This window comes from Dromiciops gliroides, chromosome 1, assembly GCF_019393635.1.
Source record: "Dromiciops gliroides isolate mDroGli1 chromosome 1, mDroGli1.pri, whole genome shotgun sequence".
NCBI lineage: Eukaryota > Metazoa > Chordata > Mammalia > Microbiotheria > Microbiotheriidae > Dromiciops > Dromiciops gliroides.
Genome location: NC_057861.1, coordinates 464,896,608 through 464,924,047, shown reverse-complemented (window position 1 = coordinate 464,924,047; position 27,440 = coordinate 464,896,608). Strand labels below are relative to the sequence as shown.

The window sequence follows — 27,440 nt, the reverse complement described above, 5'->3', positions numbered from 1 at the left end:
ATGTCCTCTTGATTTTTTGTAAGCATAAAGCAAGAAACAGAAAACAGGGTCTAGCTCTAGAGTTGGAGATGTGCATTATCCCCTTTCAGAGGAGAATTGCACAACATAGTGGGAGAGAAATTCGTTGAACACTGTGGTGCCTGTTTGGATTCTTGGTCCCCATGACTAGGAGAATTTTGATGAAGATTATTGATGACTGAGTCAGGAAGAATTAATCCCTTAATAAGTAATAAGATATACTGAAAGGCTCTTTCCCCCTCTCTTTTGGGACTGTAGCTTTAAAACTCAAGCACCTCTTTCCTGGACTTCAGCAAGGTAGGGGAAAGGAATTTCTCTGTTCTCCTTGATAGTGTCAATGGCTCCTTGCTGTTGAAGCACATGGCAGAAAGAATTTATGCTTGCCTAAGTGTATCTGAAATTGAACCGCAATACCGTTCTGCTTGTTTTGTTTTGTATTTCTTTCCCTGTAGCCAGGCCTCTAAACATTGACCCTAAAAATGAACATTTTTCAGACTTAGTAGAGATCAAGAAATCAGAAGTTGATTCAGTGCTAGCTGTCAGGAGGAGGGGCTACATCACTTCCAGAAGGCAATGATCTCAACAAACTCATGTTGAACCATAAGGAACCATGCCTGGCTTGGTCTAGACTTTTTGAATTGCTTGAAAGTGAAATAGTCTATTCACAAGGTATCTTTAGGGAGATGATGATGGTGGTGGTGGTGATGATGATAGAGGATTTTTTTGTTGATGTATTTGTTCATGTGTACTTCAAAATAATTTCTGCTTAAGCATTTCATTTATGGTAGAAGAAATAAATAGTTATCCTATGCCTGATATCAGTTTTGTGCATTAAATACCTATTTTAGAAGGAAGTATGTTAATCCTTTTCTGTGAGACTTTTAGATATCAGACACACTTATTAGCTTTGTTTTCAAATATTTTCTTCAGAATTCCACTATTGAGAGGAGTATAATGAGCAAGAGGGAATGAGGAATCCCAACTCTCCTGTTTGTTATTAGTCCAGTCCCAGGAGGAATTCATATGAGTTCAGAGCAGGCCATGTGGAAGTGGGTCCTCTATGCCATGATTCACACAAGAAACTCAACTGATAGTGAAAGAAAAGGATGAAAAGAGTGAAATATGTATAAAAGGATCACTGGAGATTGATTTAGTGATATGATTTTTTAATGTACTTAAATCTTTAAATATGAATTTACAGGTTATATTCTCCCATTATTTCTTGGCTACAATTCACTTTTCTATAAAATCAAAATTAGGGTTATACTGACATTTTATTGAAGAATCTCCCTGTAAACTGCAAAAATCTTTCTAAATTGCTGCCTTCCAGACAGCTCTATCGGATATCGAGTCCCCTGGTAAGAATCTACAGAAGCACCTGTATTCTCTTTAAAGTTTAGATGGGATATCATAAACTTATCCTTAGGGAGAAAAAGCTTACTTCTCCCTATAGTCTCGGAGTCTGGATGGTACTTCCAGAAACACCGTCTGAAAACTTCCTAAGGAGTTGATTCGACACTTGTGCGTGGTTGCTAAAGCAGTGTAGCGGTTTTCTCTCTCAGTCAGTGTTACAATAAGAGAGAAAGGCAATGTTACAGTTACAAAAAACAGCGGCCGGCCCGCAAAGGGAGGCATCAGCAGCCTCCGCCCCCTACGTCCGGCGATTGGCTGGTTTATGCTCATCATTTCCCTGCTAGCAAAAGGGAAGGGCCAGTGACGTTCGGGAGCCCAGCTGCAGCCTCTGCCACCTCAGTCGCACAAGGTGTTGAATCTGAAAGGCAAGGAGAGCATGAGTGAGACTGGCGCGGAGCTGTAGGGAACGCCCCGGGACCCAGAGCAGATCCAGGGTGCTCCTGGAAACCTCCGACCTCTTCACTAGCATGCCAGGAACAGTCGCCGCCGCCGCCGCCGCCGCCGCCGCAGCAGCAGCAGCAGCAGCTACTGCCACTGTCTTCTGTGTCCCTGATCTCTTGTGATCAGAGCTCCGGGCTTCCCTCTCATTTTATAGATTTTCATCCTCCTTCCTACACACCAAACGGAATCTTTATGCAAAGCGAAGGTGTAAAAGGGGGGAAAAAAGGATTTCCCTGGGCTGGCAAGATGCGCTCCATCAGGAAGAGGTGGACTATCTGCACGATAAGTATCCTCCTGATCGTTTATAAGACAAAAGAAATAGCAAGAACTGAGGAGCATCAGGAAACGCAACTCATAGGGTAAATGCAAAGTGTGGGTCTAACAAAAGCGATAAAAGACATGATAATGTAGATGAAGGAACAGCTGGAGACAGGGTGTGTGTGTGTGTGTGTGTGTGTGTGTGTGTGTGTGTGCTTTTTGTGTCTGTTTAGCTTCTTAAATAAAATAGGCTACTACTCAAATGTGTATTTCCCCAGCCCCCACATCCTTTCCAGTAGTATTTCAGCTGTGCATGTGCTGTGTTGATGCCTGAACAAGTCAAAGGAGAAGTAACTACTCATGTAAACAAGGAGTTAGTAGAGGGACTACCTTTTAACCTTAGAGGTACATTTTAAGTAAGTTCTCTTTATTTCTTTGCCCTCTCGGTACACAGAGAAAATAGGTTGTTGAGTTGATGAGCTTTCAAACTCAAAAAAGTCATGACTACCTTTCCCCTCTCTCCTACCTTCCTTCATTCTTTCTCTATATCTGTGTACCAGAATTTCTAACTGCTTACAACTAGTATCTCAGTTTTTATTTCCACTTTCGTTGAAAGAAGCTAGAGATTTTGACATCTTGGTAGCAGTTTTAAGAACTAGGATCCAGAACGCTACAAAATAGCATTCTTTTCTTCAGTTTCTTCATTTCATTAAGATGGACAAATGGTTTAAGAACATTCCAAGGTCTCTTTAATTATCTTTACTGTTGTCCTTCCTTCCTCACTGTTTCTGTGACTTTGAAGTTTACCCAAGAGGTTGCTACAACTTTGCTTCTATTGTAGCTTGCAAACGTTTTGTGAGGGTGTGGAATTGGCTGCAAAGACAGTTAGTTAAAAATCCATTTTTGGAAACAAGTCTCCTTCCTGAGACGACTAATCTAAGAAATTCCTTGTTAGCAGGATTTTTGTTAGTTTTTCTATTCTCTCAGTTTTTACTTAGAGTGAAATCCAGTTAAAGCCACACTTTGTGTGTCCCTGTTAAGGAGTGCTATCCTCCCCGTTCCCTTTCACCACCACCACCACCACCCCCAACACCAAACTTCGTGCACTTCATTCCCAGGCATAGACAGCCGCTCCCAAAAGACTGATAATTTAAGTTAAGAGAATGAGAAGGAGAGGGAGAATTCATGTTAGGTAGACATTGCTAGTCTATAAGGAAGTCAGTGTATTAGAAATGTCGTAGCTAGGGGGAAGAGGAAGGTTTGAACGGCTTGGTTATCTAAAATGTGTAAAAGATAGATTTGGGCAGGGGAGAGTGTGTGCAAGAGTATGTGTCTACTGGGGAGGGGTGGTGGGGAGATAGAAAACCCGGAGCAGAGCAATTGACAAAGAGGACGCTTTTGGTGAAGGGGGGCGATGGGGAGGCAGTGGGCGGAGAGTATGGGGTAAACCCTGCAGACCTGTCTCTCCATCAAACAAAGGGGGTCTCTGAAACTGATGGATGGAGAGTGAGATTTCCATGGATGGAGAAAGTCTCGCTTTCTCCTTGGGAACACCTAAGGGTAAACCATTTCCAGAAGTCAAGCTTTTGTAACTGGAAATAACTGCGAAAGGGCTACAGTACTAGGGGGGCGTGCAGTCTATCGGGCTCACTCCACTGGAGAGATAGGGTGGGAGGGGCGCGTCTGGAGACACATACGACGTGTGCTTATAGCTCCTCCACTTGCTGGCTTGGAGCGTGTTACATCGAGGACTAAGGCCGGTACCTCACCTATTCCTTCTTCCGGGCCTCAGCCAGCTTGTTCTTCCCTTTCAGCCCCAGTTCAGCAGCTTCGGGACTTGAGGCTGCAGTCCCAAGCTGGAGGAAGAGAGTAGGCGGGCCCCAGTTGCCGCTGAGGGTGCTGAGCTTGTGCACCCTCAAGAGCCTGCTGCGGTTTCCCCTTGGTGTTATCTGAAAACGTGCGGAGTTACAGAGCTGTGTGGCTTGCCTGTAGCCAGTGTCTCTCTCCTACCTGAGGGAAGGAGGTACGAGAAGACGGACCCCAAAAAGGAGTAAGCGGGAGGATGCAGGAGGAACCTTTTGTTGCGGCGCGCGTGCTCCTCCTTATTTAACTCCAGCAATTACTGTTTTGTGCAGCGAGACTATTGCCTGCCCAGTCTGAACTCCTCCCATTTCTCCCCTCCCCCCGCCTCCATCTCTGGACCCGTCAGCTCCCTGCCTGCTGCCACCAGCCACTGCCACCCCCTTGGTTTTTCCTGGGGTCTCGGGGTTATTTTTACTGGCACTAACTCTAGATAGATGCCCCGTTTTGCCTAGGGCTTCTCCCATTCTCCAAGGCCGAAACTTGGTGTGATAGAGTTCAACCTGGGAAGAGCCTGGGGCTTCTTGGAAATCTCAGCATTTCTAAGAATTACTAGTAAAAGGATTTATTAAACGCAATTCTCTGATGACAATTTTTCTCTCCTTCTTTCCTCCAAACCCTCCCCCGAAACCCCAGAGCATCCAGAGTTGTATATTTTAGATTAATAAGGCAAAGAAGTCCAGTTCAGTGTCCAGACCTATATTCAAAATCTGAGTTAAGCAACAAACTCAGTGGCTGGCCTTTGGGGGGCACTACATGCATTGCAGGTGGGCAGTAAGGGATGTCTGAAAGCCATCTACAGCCCGGAGCTGAGGTTTAGTGTTGGAAAGGAACCTAGACAGTATAATTATGTATTCACTTCTTGAAAGTTCTTGTGTCCCTGAGTCTATAACCCTTCTCCAAAGCTTCATCTCTTTCCTGGGATGGTCTAGAATTTCAATTTACAGTCAGCAATAACACCTTAAAACATGAGTTTCCAAATACTATATATTAAAGAAAAGCAGCTGGGAAAGGAGAGAAACAAAAAGAACAGCAGTGCTTAGCACAACTTTTCCTATTACTCTCTCAATATGCCTACCCTGAGGACAACTGGAATCCTTGTGAGGACTGGTTGAAGAAAATGAGAATGTTTGGCCTGAATCAGAGAGAATCCTGGAGAGACTAGACTCTCACCTTGATTTATTTGAAGGGTTGTCTAGTATATGGATAAGGAATTAAACTTGGATTTTTGTTTTGTTTTGGTTGGGTGGTTTTCTTTTCTTTTCTTTTCTTTTTCTCTTGAGGTCAGGGCTAGTAAAAGTTGCAAAGTAGTGCATTTAGGCTTAATTTCAGGGAAAAACTCTTAAGCCTTCCTAACAATGAAAACTACGCAGAAATAAAATGAGATTCCTTGGAAGCTAGTGGTTTTCCTCTCAGTATATAGGTTTTCAAAGAAAGACTGATTAACCATTTGTCAGGTATGTGCTATAGAGAATGGGGGAGGAGAGGACATTGAATCCTTGGAATACAGGTTGGATTAGACTGCTACTAAAGTCTTTTCCAACTCTGAAATTTGGTGATTCTGGAAACAGCAGCAGCTATAACAAGCATATTGAGACCAAGGAGTAATTTCAGAGTTATTCTAAATATAAATAAAGCATTATACTATGGAGAGATACTACTAGATTTGTAGTTAGGGGACCCAACTCTGTCACTCACTACTGTGTGACTTTGGATGAGTTCTTGTAGAGACTTCCCCTAAAATGCTCTTTGAGATTATGTCCTTTAACTAGTAACCATTTGAGAAGATGTAACATATTTCTTTTTTCTTTTCTTTTCTTTTTTTTTTTTTGCAGGGCAATGGGGGTTAAGTGACTTGCCCAGGTTCATACAGCTAGTAAGTGTCAAGTGTCCGAGGCCAGATTTGAACTCAGGTACTCCTGAATCCAGGGCCAGTGCTTTATCCACTGCGCCACCTAGCTGCCCCATGTAACATATTTCAATGGCAATGTTGACTGACCAATGTCTTCATAATGAGAGGCTTTTAAAAAAAAATACCACATTTATAAGAGATATTTGTTGTGGTGTTGGTGTTTTCTTATGTATATTTTAAAATGAAGTTAACAGAGACAGTGAGAAAAAAGTAAATTAATAGAAATATTATATGCTACTTACATTTAGCTATAGTAAATGTGTATTTTGTCCACCTTTATAAACTGCCATAATTTCTTTGTAATACACTATTTTCTTTAGAGTAGAAACTGCGATATGGACTAGATCTTTGATTAAATTGGTATAAGGCAGTTTTCTCTACCAATGCAGGCCAGTACCTTCTTTGCAAACGAGTTTTAGAGAGTTGACTAGAATTTCCAGAATCACAAGTCAGTATATGTCAGAAGGGATTTGAAAAAAGTCAGTCTCTGTGTCCAGTATGCCATAATGCAGCCACTTCCTTTAAGAAATGTTATCTCATGCTCAACTTCATTAGTTTTTAAAAAGTCTCATGTTGTATACTGTTATCAAATAGATGTATTCTCCACTTGTCTGTATAGTATCTCTTCTAAGAGCAAAAGTTAGTGTAATGCTATCTTTGGGTGGATCTTTATTTTTGCATATCGGGAAATCCCAAATTGTGCTATCTAATTTATCTCAAACATTCACATGGAATTCTATGAGTTGCTATTAGAGTTTTAGGAACAGTAAAAAGTACTTCTTTATTGCCATATATCACTGTTTTAACATTATATAATTATCAGGATTTTGATCTTCTTGTATGATTTATGTACTCACATGACCATTCATTTTATAGTGGAGAATTTATGCCACATACAAGTGAAAAAACTTATTTTTGTTCATGGAGAGTTTTGCAGCATATTTTAATGCAAAACATTTGGGATAAAATTTTGTTCTTTGAAAGTAAAATTAAAAGTGTGTTACTGAATTATATTTGAAATCTATTGCAGGCTTTGTTGAATAAATTGTGAAGATGCATGGGAAACATATTTCAGAGTAAATATTATTTTTAGGTACTAGTAACATAATTAATGACTAGCTTCTGTTACCAATGCCATACAGAAGACAAGCTTAATGAATTATTTTTAGCTCAGTATAAGGGAGGATTCCTTCCAATATAGTTTTATGTTGTATATTTTCTTTGATGTATTTTGTTAATTTTCCTTTAGGCATGTGTACTGTATCATATTGTAGAATAGACTTATGCAAGAAATATGTTCCCTGAACTTGTTTAAAAGTTTGGTTTTATCTGGCTAGTAGGAAGTAAGATTAGCAACATTGTACAGAGTATGTACTGAAAAAAAATACTTTTTAATAAGACAGGATGTTGCCAGAGTCATGAGTAAAATACTCACAGGAGCAATTGAAATTTGTAGAGAAAAACTGTGTCACAACCTTAGACAGAACACCTAATCCTATCCATTTAAGACATCATTGCTGTTTGTGAAAAAAGGAGTTAAGTGAGGTATTTTGTTTATGTAAACTAGCAATGCCTTCCTTCTGTCACGTTTTGTGATTCAAATAACTACTCCTATAAAATCCAGGTAAACTGCATGCCAGGTTGTCGATCCATTAATCTAGGGATATTTCAAAGTTTCTATGAGCAAAACAGGAAATCAACTAAGTGCCTACTAACTGTCAAATACTATACTAGGTATTGGGGATGCAGCAACAAAAATGAGTCCCTGATCTCAAGATTGCATTTGATTAAGGAAGCCAACATCCATAAATGAGTATAGAGCATAAGCTGGAAATATTTGGTGGTACTGTGGATAAAGTTCTTGGCCTAGAGTTAGGAAGACCTGAGTTCAAGTCTAACCTCAGACCCTTAACTAGCTGTGTGCTCCTTGGCAAGTCACTTAACCTCTTTTGACTTTTAATTTCCTCAACTGCAAAACAGGGGTAATAAAGCACCTAATTCACTGGATTGTTGTGAGGATCAAATGAAATACTGTAAAGCACAGTGCCTGGCACATAGTAGGTGCTATATAAATGTTTATTCCTTTCCCCTTCCCTACATATAAAATGTATACAAAATAAACATAAAATAATTATGGGGGGTAAAAGTACACCTGCAACTGGATTGATCTTGATGATGAGTCAGTAACCCCTTATACTCTTTATTAAATATTTCTTATTGAAAAATGAATGTATTTCAGTGTATTCTACATATATCACATTAGGTAATCCCATGACATCAACTATTTGACATGTATGTGTGTTTTGCTCATAAACAATTTTTATCTTCCCATAGAGGCATAATGAATCTAGTGATAATGAAAGATACATTTTGATCATTCTAAGCACCTTAACAAACATATTATTTTATGTGAGGTAATTTCTACATATAGAAAGATGCTGCTGTGGTTACTGACCTACTGTTAGTAGAACATGTGCTTTTGTGTTACTTTTCCAAGACTGATGATATATCTGCACTTAGCCATTCATAGTCTTAAAAAAAACAGCTCCCAGCAATGAAAGCTCAAATGTTCTCTTATGTCTGTCTATATTTTCATTTGTGGACACCTACAATCATTAGGCATAGAATATAAAAATTGACTTCAGTGCCACTGAATGCTAAATTATACCTTATGTTCCTTTCTATCTCAAGCAACCTTTGTAAGATGATTATTATTAGCCATGTATGGGCATGCTAATGTATCATTTTCATCAGTAAAGATATTTTAGGATATTAATTTTAAAAGAACTCTAAATTTGGGAGGGGGCGTTGACTGCAGATTTTCATTTGCACTGCTTCAAATCCTAACTACATCATTTAAAAAGAAGGCAAAATCAAAATACTGTACTGTAAGCCTCCAATTACAGAATTCATCAGCAGCTGTTGGCCCAGGCAAAATTTCTATTGATAGTGGGAGAGGTTTGCCTGCATAATAACTAGAGAATGACTTAAAGATTGTATAAAGATCTGTCTGATATTTCAGAAGTGTTTTTAAAATCCTACACATTTTAAAAGTCAATAAGACATGAAGGAATAACTGTGCATTTTGGAGAAAGCTTATGGGTTTTTCATTGTCTCATCATAAGCAGCTGCATTTTTTAATGTCTGAAGCCATGTTTATATCAACAAAAGAATAAGAAAGCATCTGAGCATAGGACTGATTCATTTTAGTATCCAAGGGTAAAATATTGATTCTTTTCCTCTATAATAGCAAAGAGGTGAACTATTGATTTGGAGAGTAGCTAGGTGGCTCAGTGGATAGAGTGCCAGGCCTGGAGTCAGGAAGACCTGAGTTCAAATTTGACCTCAGACACTTTTTAGTTTTGTGACCCAGAGCAAGTAGCTTAACCCTGTTTGCCTCAGTTTTCTTATTTATAAAACAAACTGGAGAAGGAAATGGCAAAGCACACCAATATTTTTATCAAGAAAACTCAAATGGGGTTATGAGTCAACACCTCCCCCATCCCCCCCACCCCCACACACAGCCTCCTACACAAATCCTGCTCAGTTCAGGACCAGCCTCCTCATTGTCTTGTTTGATTAAGAGCAAAATGAATGATAGTTAACAATGTATTTATCCCCCAAAAGAGGAGAAAACTGTCCTTATAGTCATTTTCATTGTCTATATAGAGAGGAGTATAGATATTTGAAGAGATGATTTGTAAAGGCTATCATAATGAATCATTCCTTCAGATAATTGAGACTTTATTCAAAAAAGTATGTGTAAGCACCCACTTTCAAATAGTTCCCAACTATAAGGCTCAGGTTTGCAGGTTGAGTGCCCAATAGGGGGATTTATTCAGATTTTATGTGGCCCTTCTAAAACTAGTATTGAGACTATGAAAAACAATGAATCTCCACAAGTATGCTTCCTATTAAATCAACCAAAGATACAACTGACCCTAAGTGAAAGTTTATACTAATATGGCATAGTAAAACAGTAAACTATAACTTATTTCTCCCATAAACAAATGTACACAGTGTCCATGGGAGCACTGGGCTTTGCTTAAAGAGTACACTAGTAGTAGGCACACATAGAGAATACATGGTAAGTCAAGGCAACTCACAACCCCTGATATTGCTTCTCCCTCAGGTAACTGACCAGCTGTTGTAGCCTGGTTTGTATGGGAGTGTGTATGTATGTTGTGTATGTGTATGTGTGTGTGTGTGTGTGTGTGTGTGTGTGTACTCTGAAATCAATATAAGGTCTCCTACTAGTTGATTAGTTGCCCTTCAAAGCTACTTGTATTTCAAGGTGTGGTGGTGGTGGAGAGAAATCTTTGGCATGTCCCCATCCTCATGGGTTTCTCCCTATTCAGTCCCTTGCTTGAAATTTCTGCCACCCTTGAACTGTTAAAATTAATTCAGGGTTTATCAATTTAAATACCATAAGAGCATGGTAAAGTTGTTTCCATTGTTTGTTCAACTGAAGAGATGTCCACATGTCATAAAGAGATCACTTTCTATGATTTATCAAGTAAAGGGGTTGGGGGGTTGGGGGAAGAGAGAGATAATTGACATCTCTCTTCCCTTACATATGAATTTATGTTCTGGTATAATTATCTCCCTCTACTCCTCACTGCTCCCTTCAGTCTGCCCTATCCCTATAAATACAATTGAATGAGTTTCATCGGGGTCACATTCGCTGCTATGTCTACTTTATCATAAATTAAATTAGATTATTTTGGAATGTTTCTGAAAATTTGTTGTGTTTTTTAACTTTAAAAAAAATTCATTTTCTGTGTCACATTTCAGAGATGGTGAGCTATGTTCCAGTAGACCACTAATCAATAATTCTAATAAAATCATTCGAAAAGGTGGATCTTCAATCTTTCAGCACTCTGTAGAAGGTTGGAAAATCAATTCCTCTTTGGTCTTAGAGATAAGGTAAGCAAGATAGCACATTTCATATGATTCTTTGTCCTATAATTTTTTGAGTATAGCAAACTTACATACAGTTTTTTTTGGGGGGGGGGCGGGGGACAATGAGGGTTAAGTGACTTGCCCAGAGTCACACAGCTAGTAAGTGTCAAGTGTCTGAGGCCAGATTTGAACTCAGGTCCTCCTGAATTCAGGGCTGGCGTTTTATCCACTGTGCCACCTAGCTCCCCTCCATACAGCTTTAAATTTGTAATTTAAAATGTATATTTTTAGTAAAATACTGTAATGCCTTTATTAGATGTGTCCCCATTAAATGGAACAAAGCACATAAAAGTCAAATCATTCTGTCCTCTGAGTATTAAGGAATGGTGGCTATGTGGGGTTTTAATGTGATATCCTCTTCATAAGTAAAGACTAAAATCTCAGTGGTTTTCCTGTATTCCATGGAGTTTTCCTCTAGTAGTTAATGCTGTATGAATGTTCTTCTTCAGATCTTTCATCAATACTTTGAACTTCTACTAAGCACTAAAAAATTCTAATAGTATTGCAATTGTTTGTGTCTGTGTCTTCTCTACTCTATTGGTCTTTAAAATCCTTGAAGAGACAGATTAAGTATTATCATTTTTATAATTGATAAAATTCATATTTAGAATCCCTGTGTTGTGTTTTCCACACAACACTGAAGGAATTTAAGTTATAATTTTATTTCCTTTGATTTAGGGACAAAGAAACTTAGGCCAAATGGCTTATTTGTGATTGCATATTGTACTAGATAGGTGTCATAGAAGGATTTTAATACCCCTCTACTTTCACAAGTGATCTCGTTCATTCTGCTTCCTCCAATACATTGCCTACTCTGTCATTCCCACTCTTTCACTTATTTTGAATCTCTTCCTATCTATGGGCTCACTCCCTACTGCCTACAAACATGCCCATGTCTCCTCTATCCTGAAAAAAACAAACTTTTCACTTGCTCCTTTCATTCTCTCTATACATAATCTGATATCTCTTTTGTTCTTCATGGCTAAACTCCTCAAAAAGGCCGCTACATAGGTATTTCCACTTTCTTCCCCCTCTGTTTTCAGTCCTCTCGACTCTGGCTTCTGACCTTATTCTTCAACCAAAATTGCTTCTTCTCCAAAATTACTAATGATCTCTTAGTTTGTCAAACTCCATGTGACCTTTTCTGAATCCTCATTCTCCTTGATCCTCTCTGTAGCCTTTGACAGTTTTGAATCACTCTTCCTTGATACTCTCTTCCCTCTAGGTTTTTAGGATACCACTCTCTCTCTTTTTTCTCTTTCCCATCTCACTACCTTTCTGTCTCCTTTGCGGGATCCTCCCCAACATGACTGCCCTTTACCCATAGAGACCCTTAGGAGGTTTTTTGTTTGGGTCCTCTTATCTTCTCCCTTTATATTACTTCATTTGGTGATCTTATCAGCTCCCATGTGTTTAATTACAATTTCTTTGCTGATGATCCCCAATCTACCTATCTGCCCCAAACTCTCTGCTGATCTCTAATCTTGCATCTCCCAATTGCCCTTCAAAAACATTTTGAGCTGGATGTTAAGGAGACATCTCAAACTAAATATATCCAAAACTGAACGCATTATCTTTCCCACTAAAGCCCCCCAGCCATTTTATACACACTTATCATCCCAGTGAATCTAAGGGCAACACTACATTTTAGGCATTTAATCTAGGGAGTCATCCGTAGACTCCTCACTGTCTTTCATTCCGTATATCCAATCTGTTGCCAAGGCCTGTCAATTTTCACCTCCTAAACATCTCTTGAATATGCCCCCTTCTCTTCTTTGACACTTCTACTGCTCTAGTGCAGTCCTCCTCACTTTATTTCTGGACTATTGTAATAGCCTTCTAGTTAGTTTCTCAGTCCTTTAAGTCTCTCCCATTCCAATCCATTCTTCATTCAACTACTGAAGTGATTTTCCTGAAGTGCAGGTCTGATCATGTCACTCCACTATTCAATAGGCCTCCACTGGCCTCATATGGCTTCAGGAGCAAATACAGACTACTCTGCTTGACATTCAAAATCCTTCATAACCTAGCCCTCTCCTACCTTTCCATCCTTCTCAAACCTTACTCCCCAAATGCCCATGTACCCTTCAATCCAGTAACATTGACTTCCTGGCTGTTCCATAAGCAAGACATTTAATTTCTTGGTTCTAGGCACTATCTCGGGCTGTTCCCTTGTCTGGATCACTGTCCCTCCTCAGCCCTGCTTTCTGACTCACTGGCTTCCTTTAAGTCCACCCTTTTGCAGGAAGCCAGTTCCAACTCTTCTTAATTCTCACATCTTCCTCTGTTAATTATTTTCTAGTGATTCTGTGTATAACCTGCTTTGTCTATATGTGTTTTCCCTTTGATTGTGAGTTCCTTGAGGGCAAGGATGTCTTTTGTTTCTTTTTTATATTCCCCAGGACTTAGCACAGTGCTTGGCACATAGTAGGCATTTAATAATGTTGATTGATTGGGTTTTCTGAAATCAAGTCTGATGAGGACTCTTTCCATTATCATTTCCATTACTCATTCCATTGCTGCTTTTCACATACTAGCCTTCTTTTTAGTAGTTCAAGGTTCTGTCCATTGGGTTGGTATGAATATCCCATCCATTGACAAGAGCTATAGATCATTACTTCCTCAGTGACTTTAGCAGTCTTCAGGAAATTTCATGCAGCCAGAAAACATATCACTCAGATGTTTACCTGATGACCGACCTTCCCCAAAACATAACTAGTACTTAGAACATGGATATAAAATTCATCTATCATCCCATATTTGAAATATTCTCCAGCTTGTCAGAGCTTACCATCCCCTAGAGTGCCTCAAGATCCCAAGGGACCTTCAGACCACAATGTGACACTGGAGAAGGAATTTAGTGGATACATCCTCTACAAATTATAATATTTGTTTCTCCTTCCTGGGCCAGCACAGAGCTGTACTCAGCAGTAAGCACTTGACTAAATGTTTGTTAAATTTAATGTTGTAGATTCTCTGCATTTATTTCCATAACTTTCTAGTAATAATTATTGATGAATTAGTGAAAAATAGGGGCTTTCTATTTATTTATTTGGTAATTATCATGTGTAAGATGAAGCTTCCTCTTTATTCTTGTTGGCATAAGCATGGCTATGAGGAAAACGCTTATAAACTTTAAAGGACTATGTAAATAAGAATTATATGTTTTGTTATAATAATTATTATATCTTGGTTACCTATTGATAAAGGAGTCATCAAGTCAATCTTTTTCCTTTTTACCTGGAGGATGTACCCTTAAGAATGAGTGAATAGTATATCATGGGTATTAGTTTTGCACCTCTTAATATCTCAGCACTACAGATTGTACACTGTACATATCTATATAGGCCACCAAAATGCATTTCCTCACCCCATTAATAATGGCAAAGTGGCTTAGTATCATGTAAATGAGTGTAGAAAAGTCAGAAAGGTGAATTTTTCATTTGCTTTGTTCTGATTGCTAAGCCTAGAGAGAATTTTAGTGTCAAATGTGAAGTTTCAAGGAATTTATGCCCTACATTGTGATCAGTTTATTGCACTAATACTTATAAAATAGGAATTCTGCAAGGAACAGTGCTCATACGTAGTAAAGAATTTGTGGTGGTGGGGAAGAAGATTTATGAGTTCAGAGAATACATCTTATTTATCCTTTGTCGTAGGTGGTATTGTGCTTAGCAGAGTGCAAGTAGACATATGTATTTGTTAAATGCTGAATGTATTTAAAGCAAAGATTATATGTCTAATTTAATTTTATCCTTAAAATCAAATAGATATTATTTATTCAATGAACTACCATAGATGATAATCCCCTGTTGTTGTTCAGTTGTGTCCAAGTCTTTGTGAACCCATTGGGGTTTTTTCAGCAAAGATACTAGACTGATTTGCCATTTCCTTCTCCAACTTATTTTACAGAAGCTGAGGCAAACAGGGTTAAGTGACTTGTCCAAGGTTGCACAGCTAGTAAATCTCTGGCCAGATTTGAACTGAGGAAGATGAATTTTCCTGACTCCAGACCTGGCTCTCTATCCACTGTGCCATCTAGCTACCCCATATAATCCCTTCAATTGCATTTAATATTTCACTGTTCTGATTGTTCCTGATATGAATTCATTGTCTCAGAAACTCCAGACCTAAATTACTTCTGAGGTAGCATGGTACAGTGAAAAGAACACTCTCTCTGGAATCAGAGCACCTAAGGATCTGGGTACAAATTATACCTCTGATGTTTACTTCCTTTGAGACCTTGGTAAGTTACTTAACCAGACCCTGCCTAGGTCTCAATTCTCTAAAATAAACATCTTAGACTAAAGGTCACCTGATGTTCTTTTCAGCTCTGGAGCTATGATCATAGGAGTACTTTAGAACATGACCCTTGCCACAAGAAGCTTATAGTGCTAGACATTAACCTGTGTTCAGATTTGACTTTCCCTTCCTTCAATTGATGTCACTGGATTTAGCCACAGGATGTATTGACATAATAAAAAGGCATCAACACTTGGTGATCCTTTTAAAAGAAAATGTGAATACCTATGAGTCAGAAGAGACAGAAATGTTATATTTTTGTAAAGGGATTGAGGACCTGTTGATACCTTGTTACCACGTTATTTGTGACTAACAAAACCACCTTTCTCCCCTACAAAAATAAAATAAGATATAGTAGGATGGGAAAAGTGCTAAAATATACATTTTTGAATAGTGAGGAAAAAAGAGTAAATTTGGAACCCTATGACCTGGATTTGAGTCTTGACTGACAATTAATATCTGTTTGGTCTTTGACCAATTTACACTTTTCTGTGCCTTGGTTTTCTTATTGGCAAAGTGGGGATAATACCTTCTCCTCACAGGCTCTGAGACTTGAATGATATAATGTATGTAAAGTACTTTAAATACAATTGAGTATTATGAAAATATCAAGTTTTATAATTATCATTACCATGTGTTCTTGGTTAACTCACTTGGATAAGTTAATATCTTTGAGCAAAAGTTTTCTCATCTATAAAATTGAGATAGAAATATTTGTACCACCTACACCAGAGTTGGGTTGTAAAACTCAAATGAGAAAATGCATAGAATTTTTAACTATGAAGTGCTATGAAAATTAATTAATACTGTTCTAGGTGGTATGTGAAGAATTCAGAGGGGGAAAAACCAACGGGGGCTTTTTAGTAGGAGTAACATGATCTAAGTAACATTTTAGGAAGATAAACCTGGTGAAATCATGGAGGGTAGAGCAGGAAAGGGAGATTAAAGGCAGAGAGATGCCAATTAAGAGAATATAGTCGGGATTTTGGCAAGATATGATGAGAGCCCTTATGAGAATTGTGTCCTATCAGTAGAGCAAAGGGGATGGATACAATTTTTTTTCCAGAGGTAGGACTTTAAAAGCTAAACAGAAGGGCTTATATTTGATCTTAGAAGCAAAAGAAAACCATTGGAGTTTGTCATATTGGGAAATAATATGATTGCACCTGTACTTTAGGAAAATCATGTTGGTAGAGGTATAGATGATACATTGGAGAGGGTTAAGATTGGAATCAGATAGTCTAATTAGGAGGCTATTGTAGCAGTCCAGGATAAAGATGACGAGTGCCTGAACTCTCTTTGAGAACTTTATAATGTGATAGAAAAGAGGAGGGGTACAGTCGTATTTATATGTTTAATATTTATAAATCATTTATTTTCTTCAACAAACCTTATGAAGTTGATATTAAAAATATTCTTATCTCTGTTTTATATATGATGAAACTGGGAGGCATGATCAATTTTTGTACAGTCTGAATTCAAACTCAGTCCTTTTAACTCCAAGTTAGATACTCACTCTCCTTTATCACACCACCTTTCACTACATACAAGTATAAGAATAGCTTCAGTACAGAGGTAGTATATGATCAATGTCAAAGATGGTTATTCTTTCTTTAAAGATAAATATTTGCTATTTGTTGAATTAAATTGAGTAGATCTGGGAGGAGGAAATAATTTTTTGATGGGAAGATAAGGAAAACCTGATGGAGAAGGCATTATTTTTAAGTTAAACCTTCAAGGATGAATAAGTTTTTAACAGAAAACAATGGAGGAAGGATAAAAACATGACAAGCATAAAAGAATAGAAATGGGAAAATGTGAGATAAGTACAGTGAATGAGTAATTGTTCAATTTGGCTGGACTGTGGAGTATATAAAATAGAGGATGGTGAAGTAAGATAGGAAAAGCCTTGGTACTAGATTGTGGAAATCCTTGAATGACAAGTTGAGACCTTTCAACTTTAGTTTATAGCCAATGGAGGCAACACTGACCATTTTTGAATAGAATAATAATGTTAGCATTTGTATTCATTTAGTAGATTCATCAGGTGACTGTTTATGGAGTTGATTAAATGGCAGGAGAGATGAGAAGGGGATGCTTTGGATGCTACTGCATTATTTAAGGTGGATGTTATCAAAGCCTAGGGATAGACATTAGGCAGTAAGAGGAAAGAAAAACATAGGGCAGCTGGATCACATAAACATAAAGGTGTTAAGTGAAATAAATCAAGAGTCCAGAGACATTAATCCTCTTCCTGGATCAGACTTTTACTAGCTATATAGACTTAAGCAAGGAGTTTCACCTCTTTGAGATTTAGTTTCCTCATTTGTAAAACAAAATCTCAATTTCTGAATCTAATGGCTCCTCAGCCTTCTTGAATTTTTTTTTTTGTTTGTTTTTGTTTGTTTGTTTTGCTCTCTCCTGGCACTTTCCTACTTGTTTAATTATACCTTCTCAGTTTCTTTTGCTATTTTTAAAAACCAGGTCATACCTCTAAGTGTGTGCCCCTCAAGGATTTTTTCTTGACTCTTCTCCCAACTTGATTTGATGTCCTTATCATCTCCTATGAATTCAGTTACCATGTCTATGCATTATGATTCTCAGATCTATTTATCCAGACCTAACCCTTATCCTGGCTTCCAGTTTTCCCTTACCAAGTACCTATTGGAGATCCAGAAATGGATGTCCCCTAGACATCTGAAATGCAACATGTCCAAAACTGAGTTCATTATCTTTATCCCCAAATCACTTCCCCTCTTCCCAGCTTCCCTTATTGTTGAGGACAGTGTAGAGTTCCATCATCCTTCCAGTATCATTCACTCTCAACTTTAATGTTATTTTGGACTCCTCACTTGCACAAACACCACCCATATTCAATATGTTGCCAAGTCTTGTTTCAGAGTTTGCAACTTATCTTCTATATATCCCCTTCTCTTCACTGTTACAGTTGTCACCTAGGTGCAGACCCTTATCATTTCATGCCTGGACTATTGAGATATGTGCTGATTGCTTTCCTTGCCTTAAGTCTCTTTCCACTATAGTCCATCCTCCATTAAACTACCAAAGTGATCTTCTTAAAGCCCAAGACATGTCACTGTCCTACCAAATAAATTCTAGGTTTTCCCTGTTAGCTCCAAGATCAAATTTAAAATTCTGTGTTTGAATCTTGAAGCCCTTTTAGATCTCTTCCTACTTTTCCTGGATTTTTACATTTTGTTGTTCATTTGTTTCAATAGCATCCAAGTCTTCATAAATCCATTTGAGATTTGTTTGGAAAACTTACTGGAGTGGTTTGCTTCTCCAACTCATTTTTACAGTTGAGGAAATGGAGGCAAACTAGGTTAAGTAACTTGTTCAGGAACACACAGCTAGTAAGTGGCTAAGGCTTCATTTGAACTCAGTTCTTCTCAACTCCAGACCTATCACTCTATCCCCTTTGCCACCTCACTTCCCCTTACTTTTTACTTGCCTTTATATTCTCTAGCTTCCAGTGGCAATGCCCTCCTTGCTGTTCTTCACAAGAGACCTTTCCTGCCCTACCTCACACTGAGATTAGTTCCCACTTAATATATATATATATGTATGTATGTATGTATGTATGTATGTATGTATGTATGTATGTATGTGTGTATGTATGTTTATATATGTGTGTGTATGTACACACATGTGTGTTCATACCCACACAGAGAGTAGTTTGCATGTTGTTTTCCCAGTTAGAATGTGTGCTTCTTGAGGGCAGGAGCTATGTTATTGTCTTTATTTGTGGCCTTATCACTTTGACCAATTAAACAGTTGTACTAGTTAATCTTCCTTTCTGGTTCTAAATTGCTATGATTCCATGATTTAGGATTTCCCCCCCACATACTTAGAAGGTGTGTGGGGGGCAGGGAGGGAATCTTCAAATGTTTGTGGAGATATTCTCTGAAAATGTAAATATTAAAGAATACCAGAACAAGAATGAATAAGGAGTGATATACTAGGAAGGATGGGTCTAGAATTACAAAGGCAGATGGAGTGTTTTAGCCTGTGAAGAGGATGCTTTTCCATGTTAAACTAGAGGGAAAGATGAGTGGATAGGTACAGATAAAAAGGTAAATGAAGAAGCTCAAGTCAGAAATCAAGAGCTTCTCCATAAAGAAGTATGTGATGGGATCTACTGAAAATGAGATGATTTGGGAGTTGGAGTTGGTAGCAAGTAGAGAAAGTTTTCAGGGGTTGCTGTGGAGAGTACTCTAGGGAATCAATAAAACATAAATAACAGTATTTCCAAGCAGTTACAAGAGCTCAGTTAAAGTTAGCATAAATTTATCGTGGGTCCACTCAGCACAGATTTATTATTTTCTTTAGGAACATTCTGTGGACTGGGAATGAAGTGAGTAGATGCAATTAGGGTTTTTTTTTTTCCTCAAAATGTTACTATGAGGTAGCTAATGATGATGATATTAACTTACATTTTAAGTAAAGTATTTATTAAATGCCTACTATGTTCCACATACTGTGTTTTAAGATTTCTTCAGTACTATATTTATAAAACATTTTTTTACTACAAACTTGTGTGATAGGTGGTATATTATTCTTCAGTTGAGACAAAGCAGTTAAGTGACTTGATTAGAATTTGGAGATGGTGTATATGGGTAAAATCTCCTCCTGTTTACTCGTTACTATAATATTTTTTCCTAAAAGGACCTAAATATTTCATTCATTCAGACAAGGATATTTAAAGATCATAGATAATAGGACTTATAAGATATATATATATATATATATATATATATATATATATATATATATATATACGTGTGTATACAAACACATGCATATATATATATATACACACACACACATATGTATATAAAACCTTAGACCTCATCAATCATATATCATCTATTTAATCTATCACCTATCTACTCAGTCACTCATTTTTTCCAAATATGAGAATACTGAAGCCAGTTTCTTAGTTTTTCATAGTCAAGCTATTTCATTGTTTGTTCTCTATACTTAGAAATTTCATTTTATTAATTCCTGAAGTGTTCAATCTTATAAATATGGAGATGACCTGTTAACTTTATTATAGGTTAGTTTCTTTATATAAAAAGGACTTTTAAAAAACTATCAATGATTTTATACAGTCCCACATATGGTATTTTATTGAACTGTGTATAACATGAATATCCTAAATATTTAGAATGTCACACATATTATTAATCAGCAAAAGCTTAAGGGAAGTAAGAGTACTGAAGAAGTTTTGGGAGTTGTCTGGTCTCTCAGAGAAGGTCATGCAAGATAAATGTATAGCTTGAGTGTTCTTATTGTATCTTAATAACATCACAAATAGAAGAAAACCCCAAGAATATTTGGGGAGAGAGATACTTAGGTGGTGAACTTATGGAAAGACATGGACAAGAGTCATAGGATGGGTTGTGACCTACATTAGTAGAAATATCCAAATCAATGAACTCACAGATCCATAAGAAGGATAGTGGAGGTCCTCAATTCTTCCTTTTTAAACTTCAAATTATTGAAGTTCTATTGATCTGCACTATGCTTTATGCATATGGTTTGCTGTTTGGGGGATGTTGGAGCAAAAAATACTAATTATAAAGTTACTAAACTGCTGTGCCTTTGGTGCCACCTTAAAATTAGAATAGATTGTTTTCACATTTCTGATTAGAAGGTGATTGGTACTAATTTATTGCAACTGATGGTATGAATAGCAAATTGATGCTGTTATTTCACGGTTTTTCCTTAAGAATTAAATCAAGAAAGAAATACACAGTAGCATACTACTGTGAATAATGCATTCAGTTGTCAGGTCTTTGCAATGAACAAATAATTTATTTAAAAACGTACAATAAACAAACAGTTCATAAAACTTACTAAAGTTTGTAAATGGCAGTGACTAGTGGTTATTAAATCAGCTTCTTGTATAATAATAAAATATTTAAAATGTTAAAAAAAATGCCTGATCTTGGTTTGACTTTTTAAATAGATTTTAAGACACTATTTTACTCCAAGCACTGAGTACTCTGAATTTTACCTTCCTTCTTTTTTTAAAAATAATATCCATATAACCAAATTATCATTTTACAGTAGAGGAAACTGAAGCTTATCACCGTTAAGTGACTTTCCTAAATCCACACATAGTAAGCATCAGAGGCAATCTTCTAATTCAAGAGGCAGTGTTCTCTTCACAGTACAATGCTGTTTCCACTCAGTACCTTTCCTCTGTACTCTTAACCATATTTGAATATTTTCAAAGGATTTAAAATACAAGGTTAGAATTCATAAAATCTTCAATAAATCAGCAAATAATTAATATGTGACACCTCGGTGAAGATTTGAAATGCCCATATATTTTAAGTTAATCTAATTTTAAATTAATCAGAGAGTATCCCACCTATGTTTCAACTACATGTCCCAATAATACACCAAGAAGGGATTCCCATATATTCATAATACATGTTTATCTCTAGAGAGTTCTACCAGACAGTTAATTAGATGTATGTTTGTTATACTTTGAAGGTTCTGAAAGTGTTAGTTCAAGGTTTACATGTTTCATAACTTCAAAATCATGGTAATTAACTTGGATTTAAAGAGCTATAACCTTTGTTTGAGGACCTTAAATGAAGGGGAATTGACTACTTCCCATTATCATTCTAATTGTTAGAAAAATCTTTCTTGATGTCAAGCCTAAATAGGTCTTCCTGAGACTACTCCCTATTCATCCTGGTTTTGCTTTCAGCTATCATGTACCCCATGAGTTTTTTTTTTTTTTCAGATTAAACAAATCCAGTTTTTTCAACTGCTCCTTTTATGCTCTGGACTTGAGGCCCTTCATCATCCTTGCTCTCCAATTTTGAATACTTTCTAGTATTTAGTTCATCAATTTTTCTCTTTCACTCTTTTCAATCACATCTGACTCTTAGCGACCCCATTTGAGGTTTTCTTGGCAAAGATACTGAAGTGGTTTGCTATTTCCTTCTCCCCAGCACTCTCCCCACTGTGCCACATAGCTTCCCTTTCTAAAAAGTCTGGAAAGAAATTCAATACTTCAGAAGTATTCTGACCAATGACAGAGTAAAATTGGATTATAATTTTATTTCTGGAAGCTATGTATCTCTTAATAGTCTAAGATCACATTGCCTTTTTTGGTTGTCATATCTCATCATTGACTCATATTGCTTTACATTCCATTCCTTATCTTACTTTTCAGACAAACTGTTTTCAGGCTAATTTTAACATTAAGTCACAATCAGGCTTTTCTAATGAGGTCTTTAAAAAAGGGATGCTATTTGAAAAGTTGATAATATATAGAAATAGTTTTGAACTATTGAAAGATAGGCACACTGTCTTATTGTTGGTAGATTTTTTTAATTGACCTATCATGGCAAATTATTTGAAATTATGCAAGAGAATTTGCTAAACTGTTCAAAGTTTTTGACCTAGAATTTTCATTAATGTGACACTCTTAGGATGTCAAAGACAGAAAAGAAAGTCTCATACTCACCAAACCATTGAACAACATTTTGTCATTGCTCTTGTAGCAAAGAACAAAACAAAACAATTCAAGCAAAATAGTTGCCTTGTGACTGGCTGGACAAATTGTATTAAATAAATATAAGATAATATCAGCATAGCAAAGACACATATATTAAGAATTAATATGTGTGAGGACATTTCAATGACCTGATGCAGAACAAAGCAATCTGAGTCAGTCAACAATGTACACATAAATGTAAATGAAACTTGCTTTTAGGCAGCTGATCTCAGATTAAATATAGAAAGTTTATCTCAGTCTCAGAGAACAGATGAAGAAACATGTCTTTCCACTCTTCCCTTGGCTTATTTGAATGGTTGGGATCACGGATATGAATTGTTGCATACACTACCAAGGAGTTTTTTGGTGGATTTGGGGGGTAAGAGGAGCAGGGAAATGATCATATTAAGAAATGATTGGCATATGAAAGGCACTAATATATATATTTTTAAATACAGCTATGTATAGATGTATGTAGAGAGCCATACAGATCAGGTATACAGAGTAATGGTTTTAGACAGTTAGTAGTTTTAGTAATGGTTTTAGAATGGTTTTAGATTAGTTTTGTTTTGTTTGGGGTTAAGTGTGTGGGGGTGGGGTGGGACAATTGCTTCTTATAAGTCAGAACAGGAAATACCTTGAGTCTGTTGGAAACTTAACCATGAAGTGGGTTTTGTGCAAGTTCCTCTTTTCTTTCACATTAAAATCAAGCCTTTAAATATAATTCTTGTCTTTTAGAATCCTAATGTTTGGATTAGTTTTCTTTCTGTTGTTACTGTTCTTGATGCAGATAATTTTCCCCCTTGGCTTCTTGTAATCAGACAGGTTTTATTTTCAATTTTCCCTTTAATTGTTGAATGGCTCAGTTCTAGTTTAAATATAGTAGTCAGGTTGTCATTCTTTCAGTGACATTTAGTTACAGCACCTTCTTTGAGAAACTACCCTCCTTTCCCACTTACAAGTTACATTTCTGGAAGCAAGAGGTGGGAACCTCATGTTCAAAGTACATTATGTTTCTCCCTCCCAAAAAATATCTCAGATCTCCACTGATTCCCTTTCAGTTGTCAGGAGACACAGATAAAAGCATTTATTGAAATGGCATAATAAGAAATATAACATTTCCCTTGTATACCTGGGAAGCAATAACCAAACACACATAGTACCAGTGCAAAGAGTACTGTGATACACATAGAGATCACAAGTAGTGAGCCATCCATGAAAGGAAAATATACATCCACAGTGTATGAAAATAGAGACTGCTCATGGCTCTGATGTTCATGGGCTATTTTTATTGAACTTTGAGTGACCCAGTCTCAATTAGATGCTGCCACTTATTATTCTTCTGAAATCCTTGGCCAGGGTATTTCTCTCTTAGCTAACGCTTTTGAATAAAACCAACACCTATGTAAATTTACTCCAGGACTACCAAAAATGTCCCTTGTTTGGTTTCCTCACTGTAGGCTTGGTTCAGATTACCCTTAATCAGATACCTAATCCTAGTTTATGGTGACTAACAATTACAATTGTTATATTTGCATTTCTGCAGGCCAGGGCATAACATAGGCAATGGTTATTTTCCCTAAAACCATCAAAGAACTCTGGTATTCAGAGTTCCCATGGTTTTTACTTCTGAATTTCTTTCACATGTGGTGAGTGGCTAGGAAAAAGGTACAGAGGACACTATGCTGATCAGCCAAGATCATTGCCTTGGTTGATTGTATACTTGGCCTTTCCATATGCAAATACTCCTATTTCAGGTCTGAAAAAGTCAAGATAAGAAAAGGACATTGCCCCCACACACTTACATAATCAATGACCTTTTAGCATTGACTTTTTTTCTTTTTGTAACCTTCCCTAGGATTAGCTGTTGAATTTCACAGATTAAACATACTAATCCCCACATTATTTTATCATCTATTTAATTTGATCAATGATTGTTTTTGGCTTCTTTTTCTGACCTTTTAGGTCAAAATTTAAACATATATTTTGGTACTACCCATTCAGCTTCATTATTTTCAATTCCTGGTGCATTTCTATATCAAACAGTTGTGCTTGGAAATTTCATTATCTATAGTTGAAGACCTCAAGTTTAAACTAGGCGGTTTCTTTAGTTGAATTTAAAATATGGGAAAGGACATGCTGGATTTATTTATGTGTGAATTGTGTAGCACATGTCTAGACATACCAAATTGCTAGACATACCACACCCCTACTTAGGTCCCCAGAGAGCAAATGCTACATCATCTTTTAGGGGCAACCTGGAGGACTGTGGCCAAAGGGGAGTGATGTCTTTCCAGTGTTATAGGCCATGGTCCCCTGCCAGTGTGCTTCCTCTCATCATTATCAGTTGATATCATCTAAACTTACTTACCTTTTGTAAATGGATATTGATTATGACATTACAATTTCTTCCAGAAAAGTAGGGATCCGAAGAAAAATTCTGGATTTCTCCTTCTCATTCATTGTTCATTAACTTTGATGATCACTTAGGTGTCTCTGTTTTGCATTTAACAGAACACAAACATTCCAAGGTTAAATAATTACTTTTATACAATTTTCAGATGTCCTCCGCAGCATTCTACTTTGATATAATCTCTACTTTAGTGAGATATTTTGTTATGTTCAATATTTTTTCTATGTACACATGCTTTTTTTTGATTAGCAGTTTGCCAATTATTGCTTATATGAATTCTTTGCTTCATAAACTTAGCATTCAAAAATTCTTGATAGCATTTCAGAAAAACATTTGTTAAAGTATGGTGGAAGAACACAACTTTTTTATGTAGAATACTGGTCAAAAACTCTCACAATCATTTTGTTTTCTAATTGAGCACTAACCTGATACCTACTTCAGCAAACTAAGGTAGAAAACAGCATGATGCTGTCTTACGGTACGTATTTTCTGTTTCTCTGTGCAGTAATATTGACTGCTTTGTAACTTTGTGGTGGATGATTACTCTTTTGAAAGTGTCATCAGTTCTTCTTAGTTGTGAGTGCTGAAACTAGGAAATATCTAGTTAGAAAAAATTCTATTATACTCTGGCAGTTATAATACTGATATAGTACACAGCCCTTTTAAGTAAATATTTTTTGCCATATTTGCCATAAAAAGCCATAAACATTCCCCAAAACCTAATTTAATTTTACCTAACAAACACTATGCTTAAGAATCACTATGGAGGGGGCGGCTAGGTGACGGAGTGGATAAAGCACCAGCCCTGGATTCAGGAGTACCTGAGTTCAAATCTGGCCTCAGATACTTGACACTTACTAGCTGTGTGACCCTGGGCAAGTCACTTAACCCCCATTGCCCCGCAAAAAAAAAAAAAGAAAAAAAAGAATCACTATATGGAGTGTGATTCTTTCTTTTGTGGAATAAGTAATTAGGACATTCAAAGCTTTACAATTTAGCATTATTTTAACTTTAGCTATAAACTGGATAGGCTATGTAGGGAATGAGGATTGATGTTATGGAATATTGGTAATGACCTGTCTAAGTGACTTGATTCTACTTATAATCATCCAATTTTAGAACTAGAGATCATTTAATTCAAATTCCCTTCAGTACAACTCAATTTGACTCAATTCTTGCCAGTCCAGTCCAATCCAACAATCATTTATTAAATCCCTTCTATGTTCGAAGTACTATGCTAGGTTGTAGGGAACAACAACAAAAAGAAATCAGTTCTAGTTCTCACTGAGCTTACATTCTCCTCGGAGGGAGGGGCAGTGTTAAACATATTTATGATAATTTGAAGGAGAAGGGGAGAGGACTAAACAACTAAGGGAATCAAGAAAGACTTTCTGAAGGATATGGCAAATGACCTAGAGATTCTAATATGTGCCCATAAGGAAGGGGTTCATTCCAGACATTAAAAAGGGATGTAAATAGGCATTTAACATGTGGTGCTCAGGAATGGCAAGTGGGCCAGTTTGATTGTAACATAGAATACATGAGGGACATAAGTTGCAGGAAACCTGAAAATATAGGCTGGAAACAGATTGTAAAGGGTTTTCAATGACAAGATGAAAAATTTGTGTTTTATCCTAGGCAGATATTGAAGCTTTGTGACATGCTTTAGGGAGCTTTTTTTGGCAACTGTGTTGAAGTTGAATCGAAGGGGGAAGATATTGGAAGTTTGAAGTTCAATTAGAAGGTTTTTGTAGTAGGACCTTCTGTCCAGATAGAGGCGATGAGGGGCTTTATAGGTGAAGAAACTGAGCTTCAAAGAGCTTGTGACAAAGTCCCACAGATAGTGAAGTGTCAGGAATTTAACTAAAAGCCAGGACTTCTATGAGAGACTGTGTGATGCTCTGAAACGATTATTGCCCTTTGGAGTCAGGCTAAGCTCAAGTCCTTCGTAATAGATAATCCACTTACTACCTGTGTGACATTGGACAAGTTCATTAACCTCTATGCACTTCAGTTTCCACATTTGTAAAATGAAGGAGTTGAACTACAAGGACTCTGAAACTTCTTCCTGCTTTTAATTCTCTTATTCCAGTATTATCTGTGGAGTATATCATAAATACTCAATTAAAAAATGATCATCATAGAACTCAATGTACTACATCATCATCTAAATAAGAGGTATTTATCTCAAGAGCTTAACACTTTTTAATGGTCTTAATTGGATACTTTAACACTTGATCAGTTTGTGATCTTGTCAGTGTGGGTACTCCATCTAAGAGATGGTAACTCATCCATATATAGTTTCTTTTCCTTTTGTGACTCTT

General features: G+C 37.0%; 1 protein-coding gene across 1 annotated transcript in view; it reads left to right on the top strand.

Annotated features, from left to right (window-relative positions):
* Positions 1-1,742: 1,742 nt before the first annotated feature.
* The window catches only part of ST8SIA4 (ST8 alpha-N-acetyl-neuraminide alpha-2,8-sialyltransferase 4), a 136,188-nt gene continuing 110,490 nt past the window's right edge, over positions 1,743-27,440 (top strand). Inside the window, 2 exon segments of the mRNA XM_043979307.1 lie at positions 1,743-2,231; positions 10,697-10,828. Of these exon segments, the coding sequence (XP_043835242.1) occupies positions 2,065-2,231; positions 10,697-10,828 (299 nt within the window). The 5' untranslated portion in view covers positions 1,743-2,064.